This window comes from Ostrea edulis, chromosome 2, assembly GCF_947568905.1.
Source record: "Ostrea edulis chromosome 2, xbOstEdul1.1, whole genome shotgun sequence".
NCBI lineage: Eukaryota > Metazoa > Mollusca > Bivalvia > Ostreida > Ostreidae > Ostrea > Ostrea edulis.
In genome coordinates this window covers 68,107,335-68,119,617 of record NC_079165.1, presented here as the reverse complement: position 1 = coordinate 68,119,617, position 12,283 = coordinate 68,107,335, and the positions used below count along the sequence as shown (strand labels likewise).

At 30.9% G+C, this 12,283-nt stretch overlaps 1 protein-coding gene across 1 annotated transcript in view; it reads left to right on the top strand.

Moving 5' to 3' along the window:
- The window catches only part of LOC125682596 (tyrosine-protein kinase Tec-like), a 31,937-nt gene extending 25,378 nt beyond the window's left edge, over positions 1-6,559 (top strand). The window contains exon 18 of the mRNA XM_048923262.2: positions 642-6,559. Within this exon, the coding sequence (XP_048779219.2) occupies positions 642-731 (90 nt within the window). The 3' untranslated portion in view covers positions 732-6,559. The remainder of the gene's footprint in view (positions 1-641) is intronic.
- Positions 6,560-12,283: the final 5,724 nt, after the last annotated feature.

Below are 12,283 nucleotides of genomic sequence, written 5' to 3'. Positions count from 1 at the left end.
TCAAGAACCACTGGGCCAGAAGAGCTGAAATTTACATGAAAGCTTCCTGATATAGTGCAGATTCAAGTTTGTTAAAATCATGGCCCCCGGGGGGGTTGGATGGGTCCACAAGGAGGGATCAAAGTTTTGCATACAAATATATAGGGAAAATCTTTAAAAATCTTATTCTCAAAAACTACTGGACCAAGAAAGTGGAAATTTACATGAAAGCTTCCTAACATAGTGCAGATTGAAGGTTGTTAAAATCATGGCCCCTGAGGATAGGGTGGAGCCACAATAGGGGATCAAAGTTTTACATACAAATATATAGGGAAAATCATTAAAAATCTTCTTCTGAAAAGTCAATGGGCCAGAAAAGTTTACATTTACATGAAAGCTTCCTGACATTGTCCAGATTCAATTTGGAAAAAATCATGGCCCCCGGGAGTAGGTTGACCCCACAATAGGGATCAAAGTTTTACATGGGAATATATGATATAAATCTTTAAATATAAGCCAAGGTGACTCAGGTGAGCAAAGTGGCCCATGGGCCTCTTGTTGCTAGCTCCAATTATTCCTCCTCTTCTTTCTCTGGTATTATTGAAATAAGATTACGGTGGTTCTGTTATTAAATGATTTCTTTGCTATATTTTTTTTATTAGGAATCAGATAAAAGACCATCATTTGTTGACTTGCTGCAACTACTGGGAGGACTGCTGGAACAGGGAAATTATCCGTTTATTAGTACATGATTGTTTGGTGATCTTGAACAGTTATGGCATTGTTAGCATTGCAAAATTGAATTTGTAAACAAATGAGAGTGTCACGGGATTAGAAAACCCTCATTTGCAGACTCTTTCACCAAGTTAGGGCCTTAAATCTTTTGTACAAATTTGACCAATGGTAACAACTGAGAATTTAAGACAAAGCCTTTGAAAAAATGAGGAAAGGTGGACAGATATGTTGAAATTTGTGCACTGTGATGCTATGCACAGTATGATATTTAATTTACTCACTTTACTTTTCTTTAGCCAGAAAATGGTACCATTATCACAAATTATATTCCTTATAAGGGATTTCTGTCAAAAAATTATTTTTCATTGAATAGAAGTTTTCCCTCCTATAATCTCCACCCCTGTATTAAAGTTTATACTTGTACGTGAATTATTTTGATTGGATTGTTTATAACATTTGACAGAGACTATATGGGTATAAGTCTTACTTTTAAATTCTATACGAGCTAAACTGCATTTAACTTACACAAACACATTGCACACATGTTATATTGTTATCAGATAACAATGATAATTTGTATAGTAATAATGAGCCATTCATAAACTATAAGTGCTTCCAAATTCATTAACTGGCTTGAGTTTTTACAATATACACATATATACATCGTACATATAGTTTTGATATGTATACATTTCATGATTTCTTGCTCTTAGTTGTTCTGAAATACTTTTGGACCTCATTATTTTTTTAATTATCAATCATCCATCTTTCATGAGAGGATAGAAATGTTGTTACTAGACTCGCTTTATACTTCATTTCGATAGCATTATTTTTATTTTTTTCATCATTTGTGGGTATATATTCTTTGCCCTCAATATTGAAAATTTTTTTTTATCAAATAGGGCTCTACATTTATTAACATGTACAAAAGGTTAGAATCAAGTATATGGGGTTAATATTTTGAGAATTAACCATTAAAGAGCATTTGTATTTTTACTAAGGCCACAGTTTTTTTAATTTATTGGTTTACGGATTTTTGTTTTGAAAATTGGGGTTGGTCGGGAGAAAAAAAATAAAAATAAAATAAACATTTTTGATATCTATCGTTTTATTTTCAATAAATCATTAACATCATTTCGTGAGTACAAATAAACAAACCACGTATTAAATCACTGCTAAATATTAGGTTAAAAAATCTTCAGAGTGACTAGTATGCTATGAATTTTGAAAAAAAAAATGCAATTTCAAATTCAGTGTATAATTATTATCTATGTTACACTTTGGTAAAGCATAAGCTGAGAAAATGTGTAAGGTCATATCTCTTTGATGTTGTAAAGTATCCAGTATTTATATTACGTTGTTCAGTAATTATGCTGTATATGCTCAACAAAGATTTTACATTTACAAGTTGTAAATATAATGAAAAAAATTTAATATAGAAGCATTATTACAATTTTATGTACTAATTCCATTTTTAATCTTGGAATGCTTATACCCCATGAAATAATTTTAACCCAATTTTTCCTACTTAGATATGCCCTTAGAATATTCTCTACCACCGTTTTTTTGAAAAAAGTGTTTTCAGTTTTTAAGTTTTATTTGGTATTCAAATTCTTTCCACCACTACACAAGGTATACTAATTTTCGAGACATATGCATACCTTGCCGAGTTTCATCTGGGAATTGGTCATATTTTTTACGGGCGTTCATTATAGTATCAAAAGCGTCTAACAATTTCTCACACTGTTCTATTCCCTGTTCGGGTTTTTGACGGCAGAGATACACGTAGATGTATTCAAATACGTTTATTATGGCATGTACTGCTGTGGTATAAAGTCTCTAGTTAAAATAATCTAACAGTGTTTCGGGACAGGCTCTCACCACACAGGCCCTCACCACACTCAAACCGGGTCCGTAGGACATTATCACTTTAAATAATGATAGAACATCCTATCTAGTAAAGTCGCTAACAATTGTACCTTTCCCCTCATCTTTAAACACCCAAATAACACTTCAAAAATGTATGAGAAATATTTATTTCTATCAATTCCCTTTTTTTTGGGGTGAAGAAATGCCATCTGGCATATATTTTGTCAACAAGAACGATATACAGGTATCGTTACTGTCATCGTGGCCGTATCTGTTTACATGGTTTTTAAAAATACGGAATAGAGATATTTGGCAAAATGAAGAGGGATTACCAAATACAAATCAATAGGTTTGCGTTTCACGATTTTCTATTCGTAAAATTTAAAATGCATTTTATTTTTATTTTTGGTTTGACACGTCGGGTAGAATCGGTGGAATTAAAAAAAAGTAGAAATTTGCATTTTATTTTTTTTCGATTTCCCAGAAATTAGGGTCGGGCGAATCTGTAAACCAAGAAATAAAAAAACTGTGACCTAAGGAATATTGAATGGTGTTTGTATTTCTGGATTCTAGAATAAGGTGTTTTGATACATTTGTATTTTATTAGAACTACCAGTCAATTATTATTCTTTGACTTTGGATTTCTACACAAATGTACATGATATTGCATCTCTTGCACCATTATATGATTCAATACAAAATTGGTGCATTGTATTGAAAATGTTTTGTAGAGTCAACATTATCTGTGATGTTCTTTGAAAATATTATGTCAACAATCTTCAGTTGTCTCAATACACACTTCATTTAAATTCTAGTTTTTACCATATGCAGTCAAAAAAAATAAAAATAGATACAATATGGCTCATATGTTGTACCTCCATGACAGTGTAGCCTTGATCCAGCATGTTTGATGATTATAAGTACAGATGTCATCTGAGAATGTTATCATAGGTGTATGTATAAGTGCTGGAAATGATTGATGTGTGTATATATAACAGTTTTATTTAACAATAGTACAAGCAATATATACTGGTAGTATCAGGATACGAACAACATTTTTTTATGTGTATTTATATTTTGAATGTGTAGTATTTCTTGACACAAGATGCTTTATGCTGTCCACTACATGTAAACTGCAAGTGAAAATTTTTAATTGGTAAGTTATACACTAGTCTCTGCATAGTAGTGACCATTATACATGTGCATTTTTGTCCATTTTTTTTTTTACTGAAATGTTAAACTCAGTTTTTGTAATAATGCTTATTGATTACATACATGGTTAAAGCAAACCTCCAGGGTCAGCAAAATACAGTTCATTATAACCAAACTTCATTTTATCCAATACAATTCTCATTATTTTCTTCTCACACAGGAATAAATATCACTTCGCCATACTTGTGAATTTGTTATAAGCGTGTTCGTTATAAGCAGGTTTTACTGTATATGCACATGTATGTCAAGGTTAGCTTTATGACTGATTACACTGTTTCTGCATAAGTGTAATTAAATTTTTGAAGATAAATCTTTTACAAGTCAGTGTTTGAGAGCAGAGAACACTTAACAGGTGCTATTTGATACCAATTCAACGAAAACACAAAGTGGATTTATCAGTTGATGTCCAAAAAAACCAATATGAATTTTCCAATCTGTTGATGGGCTTTTGAAAGTCAATGTTTGTTTTGCATAGCACAATTCAAGCTAATAATCTTCGGGTTTTTTTCGTCTCTTTTGCACTAAAAATGGGGGTGTAAAGAGCCAAGACATTAAAGTACTACAGTCCTCAGGTTTTCTGATTGAAGACAGAAAGTTAACATTTTATGTTGTATAACAATGTATTTAATGTTTTCCACCGATATGAATCTTCAGATACCCTAACTATTTTTAAAATTACAAATCTTTACAGTTAGGAATTTTTAAAAATGATGTTCTAGATTATCTCAAAAGTGTTGCTATTGTCCGAATTTCTTTCCTCTGTCACATGTTGGACATGCATCTCTCAATTTCTTAAATGGCAAAAACTTGGTATGAGTGATTTGTCAGAGGAGTTCGTTATCAAGATAAACAAGGTTTCTAACATGATGTCAAAATCTTTTTGCTCACTTTAATTTAGGACAATGGGAGCGTGTTTTGTTTCAAAACTCTCATATTTTTGTATGTTGTAACCAACACTTTATACTATGAAATTCAAGCCACCCCATCCAAAAAACTGCATAGAAATGTTCACAAAAAGAAAATTTGTAAGAATATTTTTTAAAAATATATATGTGATGGAAAAATCACTACAAATAATAGCTGCAATTCAAATCATTATTGAGCAATTTTCTGTAAAAACATAACTTCTCTGACTCATAGGTAAATGAAAGAAATATACCATCTTTTCTAACAGATGTTCTAATTCCCCAATTTGAGAGCAAAAGATCCTTTACTCTTGATTTGGGGTATTATAACAGATGTATTTTAAAAGTAAATGGTATGTTAAGTAAATGGTTTATTATTTTCCTTTGCTTTGACTTGGATTTCTGCATTTGATTTGTCTAGGCAATGTTTTCAATTCATATTCAAGTATAGATAAACAAAATTTGTTTCGAGCATCTTTTGACTTGAGGGTATTTTTTTCATCAAAAGTGCTTTTTTATTGAATTTTCACCGTTTGTTTCCGATCTAGATTCAAAGCCTTGCTACTTGTATACATACTAATACACACTCTTCCAGGATCTATGCGAGCCCCTAAATAAACACTCACATTGTCTTTGTGATTTTTTTAAATGACACTTTATTATTTTTTTTTTCTTTTTAGTTTTAGGTTTGTGGTTTTTGTTTGTTTGTTTTTTGGTAAGTATTAAAGAGCATTGTTTATTGGATGATCAAGGCAACTGTAATAATTAAATTGATTGTAATAAACTCGTAATTCATAGTAAACACTGGTTTTTCTGTAGCCATCCCCATTCCTTTTCCCTATTTGTATAGAACCTACATTCTATAGAACTTTAAACAGCCTTTATTCATCCCCATAGTTACAGGAATGAGATACACATAGACATCTTGTTTAATATTAATTGTTCTGAAAGGCTATAGTTTTGATTTTATTTAATGGATAATATCATTGATGTTTTGAGTAAAATAATTGATGACTATTAATATTAAATCATGTATCAGCATAAAGTTTGTAAAGTTTACAAATAACTCATTTTATTGTTAATATTCATTTTGTTGTTAAAATACATTCTATTTGATGAAATTAAAGCTGCATGTAATCTTTTATGGTGTATTGGATTCTCTACACATATGATGCACTAGTATAAAATACAAGAGACCCCCCCCCCCCCCCCCCCCCCCCCCCCCACACACACACACACACACATGTACAATTATACCTTTGTTGTTGCTAAACCTCTCTGTTATTAATGAAATACAAAACAAAACTAAAACATTGCTTTAATACAGATGCACCAATAAAATCCTTAATTTGCCAAATTTTCTTGATGAATTCATTTAATTATGTGGAAGAAAAGCATTAAGATGACCAATACGCATGTTGTCTCGTCCAATGAAATTTTGTACAAATTATGTGTATTTTAGTACGAGTATTTATTAAATTTGACTTGATGTTGGACATTATGTATATAAATGTGAATATTTACACTTGACGTTGAATGTGATGGTGAATACAACAGTAACACTATATGAGGATGATTTTTTTTTTACTAGTACTGTGTGAAAGTCTCTTTGTGTTCTTGTTAAAGAGCATCAGCAGTTTATTGGTTTATTAACTGTGATTCCGTTAAGGGGGTTAATTCTCATGTTCATAACCTGTCGAGTACAGCATACATGTATTAAACATGAATTGTGTTTATCTTTATAGTACTACCATTAAACATGAATTGTGTTTATCTTTATAGTACTACCAAGTTCTTCCTGTAACTGATAACGCTGTTTAATTTTATACAGTAATTTTTAATACAATTATGAAAATGCTTTTTATAGTTATATTCTTTTTCTCATTCATTATGCATTTCAATACAAGACAGAGCAGAACAATGTCTTTAATGTATTTATCATCTGATACAGAGGCAGAAGGTTTTAGATTACACATGGATAATCAAAAAAGAAGAAAAAAACAGAACAAGAATGCATTTTGTTCTGGCCTTCAATCCATCAAATTTTTAAGTAAAGACTTGTGAATGATGCAAAAATAAATGTTGTTTCATGAAAAATTTTGTGTTAACTTAGATATAGGTTTTTTTAGCAATATAAAAACATTTACAGAGGTTTTACAAAATTCTATTACAATTTTATTGGGGGAGGGGTTTATAGATGAATAAGATTTGGATTCTCCATGTAAACATTCAGATGGATTTTGGTGTTCAGTTAAAGCTACTTTACTATAAAAACTGCATACTTTTTCTTTGAATATTTAATTGTATGCTGGTTATTTGCACTATTTCGAATTAAATTGCTTTTACAGTCAATGTATCTAATAAATACAATTCAAATTATTACTCATTATAAAAAAATTTAAGTACAGAATATTTATACAAATGTCCCCCCTCCTCCCATACCACTCCACCCCCCAACACACATACATTCAAAATGGCTGTTCCACTAATTTAGAATGAAAGATTGACAGATGTGAATGTTTTTCTCTAAGTGATAAAGACTAACATTTTCATATGTAACATGTTGCTGGGTTGTTTTTTTTTAAATTCTAAATGGGAGACCATTAGCATATGTTTTGTATAAATATTCTGTAATTCAGTTTTTTGATCATGAGTAATATAATTTGAATAACATGTACATGTATTAGTATTTTGATGCTGTAAAAGCAATTCTATTCAGACTCAATACCCAGTGGCAGATTTAAGAGAGTGAAACCGGCGCTGCTACCCGACCACCCCCCTCCCTTTTCTTCGTTAAAATATTCTTAAAGTCACTAGTTGATAATAATGCGTACTTCATTGGGAGTGTCTGGACGATACAACGATCTAAATATAACAAGTATATTCGAATGAGGACAAAAAGGTCACGGACAAAATGACCACGGACAAAAATTCACAAAAAGAAATTTTATGAAAGTAGAACACAATGTCAGAGGACAAAAAAATCACAGTTTTATAAGAGAAAAGGTCACAATTAATTTTTTATTTTTTTTATGAAAGTACAACAAAATGTCACAAGACAAAAAGGTCAGTTTATAGAACACAATGTCAGAGGACAAAAAAATCAGTTTTATAAGAGAAAAAGTCACAATTTTTTTTTTTTTATGAAAGTAGAACAAAATGTCACAAGACAAAAAGGTCAGTTTATAAGAAAATTTTTAAAAAATATTGATCTTGATATATATTTGAAAACATATCTGTTCTTTTTGTAAAGTTTAAGAAAATATATTTGCAAAATCTATATTTTCTATGAGAATATATTAATTTTAGACTTTAGATTGTGATAATTATAAAATTGTTATTCCTTTTATCATATTTATTGTAAAATAGTATTTTGATTTTTAAAAAGAGAGATTTTTTATTGAGATAAAATAAGAATAAGCTTTGTGATCATTTGGTTTATTTAGTATACTACATATTAATGATTGTCAAAACAAAATCTGATGGCAGAATTGGTGTCTTCCCACTTAGCTAAAATTCTGAAATCTGTACGGGTGACTGGTTTTAGCTAGACGGGTAAGGGTGTCAAAGAACAAAGGAAAATAATTATAGGTAATCTATAGTCTGTTTTGTAACACATCACTGGTAATTTGGTTTAGTATTAAAATTGGGCAGTAAAATTTCATTTAAAAACAAAAAAAAAATTGAGATTAATTCTTTATTTTTATATATGAAACACATTTAGAAAAGGACAAGGGACATTATTGGCCAAAATTGGTCGCGCTTCAAAAGCCGATCATATTTTGCAGGTAGAAAGGTGATAATTTTCTAGTTTCATTCATATATAACATGTACTATTTATTTGTTGCTGATATTGAGAAAATAACGTTACAACATTGCATTGTTTACTCTGACGCTGTCTTCTGACGGTCACTTTTTCGGAACAACGTCATCGACCTTACAGGATTTACAGTCCCCCGATTCGTCTAGAATATTTTTCTAAAAGTTATAATTCCAACTTTTTATATAAAAATACTAATTGAGATCAAAGAGTATTAAAAACTGGCATCCTATGGAAAATACATTATGCATTTACATGTAACTTTATCGTGTTCATAGACATTTTGCGGCAGACTCTTGTGTTAATTAGAGTGAGGAAAATAATGCATGTATTTGCCAAAAATTGATGAGTAGAACGCAATCATATTTTCGAAGGCGCTGTCCGATGTCTTCCTATTCAAATGAATTATGGAAAATAAAATGGCTCTTGAATTTTTTTATTTTTTTTTCTTTCTTTCATTTTTTTTTTCTTTCTTTCTTTTTTTTTTTTTTTTTTTTTTGGTGATAAATATAAACACTTCGATTGAAAACGTCGATTGAGTCAGATAAAATTACTTGTTATGGCATGTACACCAAGGACTATGTAACAGGTCTGCTTACATGTGTATGTAATATACATGTACATGTTACAGTACATACGAATATAATATGTCTGCCTGCTGTGGGTATTTACAAAATACATTGAATAGAGGTACTAAACGATACAAATTTATGTTGCACGAATGGGATATAATTTCCTTGGGTACAGCAAAATACGTCAAGTAATATTTCTGTAACTTCAGATGGTATATTTTATATAGCAAATACATGTATATTTAAAAACCTCACAAAAATGCGTCCGTGTTTATATCTTTACATTCCCCTAAATCGTCAAGAAAGAGTAGTTCTAAAACTCTCTCTCTCTCTCTCTCTCTCTCTCTCTCTCGTGTTCATCTTTGATAAATGAAAATTACATCAGTCGGTGAACATGCCATTGTATACACCAACATTCAATCTAAATCTAGCATTGCATAGTTTTACTGATGTAAACACATCAAATGTGTATGTATATATCCGGAACAGGTATCAATTATTCTTCAAATGGACTCTGAGAAGTTGTTTCAGTACGTTTATAGACAAAGTGGTATATTTAACATAGTCCTTGAAACATAGGACATCCTGGCCATCATCTTCCAGCGCCTGAAAGCACACATCCTCCACTTGGTGTTCAGGAATCAGAGGGAGAGCAGCTGCTCTTCTAACGAAGCGATCTCATAAACTAAGAGAGAGAGAAATCAATATATTTCACACTTTTCGCAAAAAGTCAAACAATTCTCTTAATTTCAAATACCCGGATTAGCTGACCCCCAATTATTCTATTGAGGTGAAAACCCCTTCGAATTTGCAAGAAATATACAAGTTATACACAGGTCATTGTTATAGATCATAGTCCCGCTAACCCCGACAAACATTTTTTTCTTTGAAAAAAAAAAAAGGCTATTGAATGAAGAAACATGGATTGAACTTTACAGAGCCCCGCGTGCTAATTAACATCACTTATATTTTTCAATGTATCAGAAGGGGCATGCCGCCGGTTAATTTGTTTGAAATTCTTGACAAGCAATAAGAAAACAATAGCGACAAAAAATGGGTACTGACTGAAACCCGGTCTTCGGTCCCCGTCCCGGTCCCAGATACTTTTATTCAATAAAAACAGAATATATCAGGATATTTGAGTCCCATTTCTCAATAACTTAGGTATGACATCTCATGCCTGCATTCTGATAGTAAATTGATCATATTATTTTCTTCTTTTGTAAAATAATATGTGAAAACTCCGGGACCGGTGGGACCGAGAAATAAAAACAATGCTAAAAGCCGGTCCCGGTCTCGACATTTTTCCTCAATAACCGCTTTAATCTACCTTTTCATAAAAAATATAAGGACGTGATACTCAATGGCATCCCTTTGTATACATATATTTATTGTGTGTATAGGTTTTTTATTCCAATATTGTTTATACATGTATTTATGTCAGAATCGAACTCAACTACATGTACATGTACGTGACATTTTGTCCCAAATGATCGCGTTACATTACCTTTTCATAAGAAGATAAGGATGCAGAAGGAAAATAATATATATGTACTTATCCTGGTGTATTTGTTTGTAATTTACAGTTAGTTTATTTGTTCATTTATTTTATTTCTTCTATTCCTGTCAAAATCAGTTTTCAAAGATTCATGTTTGGTATTCCGAACCCGATCTCTTTATATGGGTATAGTTGTATATAACCAATAAATAATAACTATAAAATATTTTTTCCTTTCTTATTTCATACTTAGTTTTCTTTCTTTTTTTCAGTTGTGGTTCTTTTAGATACAATGCTTTTAAAAAGGTCCACCTAATATATTTATAGTATCTATAAAAGTGTGTCATACATAGAGCACATGCTCACCAAAAATTCTCAGATTCTGTATACTTATACAGAAGATACCCTCTGACTTTAGATGATCTTCAAATACTCTATGGTATGTTTTACTGTAATATTATGTGGTAACTATATTTATTGTGAATAGTTATATACGTATATGTGCAAACATATATGTATTAATTATGCTGCACAAAAATTGTTGGTTTCCTATTTTCAAAATATCTTATATTTCAAAGTGCATAAATTTGACATAAACTGATAAATTTACAAACAATGAAATCTACATTTATAAATATGCAAGACATACATGTAAATTTATTTAAGAAATAAATTTCAGTTTTGAAAATACAAATAGGCCTACTGTTAGCGCTTCATGAAAAGTATGCCTGCGTGAAGCATTTTATACCCTCGTGTATTTTACTAACCATTCAAGAGTTATGGCTAAAGCTAAAAATTTCAAAAGTAGGTCAAATTTGAAAAGTGAAGAATTGCATGTAAAGAAAGGTCTTGTCACAAGGAGTACACATGTGAAATATGAAAACCCTATCAACATGCATTCAAAAGTTATGCCGAAGGTTCAAGTTTTTGCTGACAAACAGACGGATGGACCAAAAACTATATAAATGCGCCCCGAATATCCGATTACGGGGGTATAACATTTGCTTTTCAAAAGCATCATTCTTGTATTCAGAATCTTTCTGGAAAGGGGCGGGGGAGGGGTTGTTGACTAGAGTGCACATTAATTTTGTTTCGCTATCAACAACAATTATTCATCATGTTTCAATAATCATAATAATATTTAAGAACAATATTTGTTGTTGTTTTTTTTCCATTTCACTAATGAACATAATTTTTTAAAGTACTTCATACATCGTACATTCTGGACTCATATCTTGCACGTATTATTCTAATAGAGGCTTTTCTTCCCTGATTAAAACAACTAATATAACATCATAATTTAACAAATTAATGCGATTCTCACGATACACTCGTAAATGAGAGAGAGAGAGAGAGAGAGAGAGAGAGAGAGAGAGAATACATGTACATATACAGAGACCCGGTTCGGAATACACCAACATTGAATTTGAAAATTTTATCAATCGTGTGGTCAGGTGTTTGACCTAAATGAAATATAAAAAAGACTTTGTAAATACTACATCCAACAGTAAATTACAAACAAATACACTAGGATAAGTACATATATATCATTTCTCTTCCACACCCTTATCTTTTTATGAAACTGTATTGTAACGCGTTCATTTGGGAGAGAAAAATCACGTAGTTGAGTTCGATTTTGACATTAAAGGGAAATTGGAATAAAACACAAACATACAATAAATCAGAAACATAC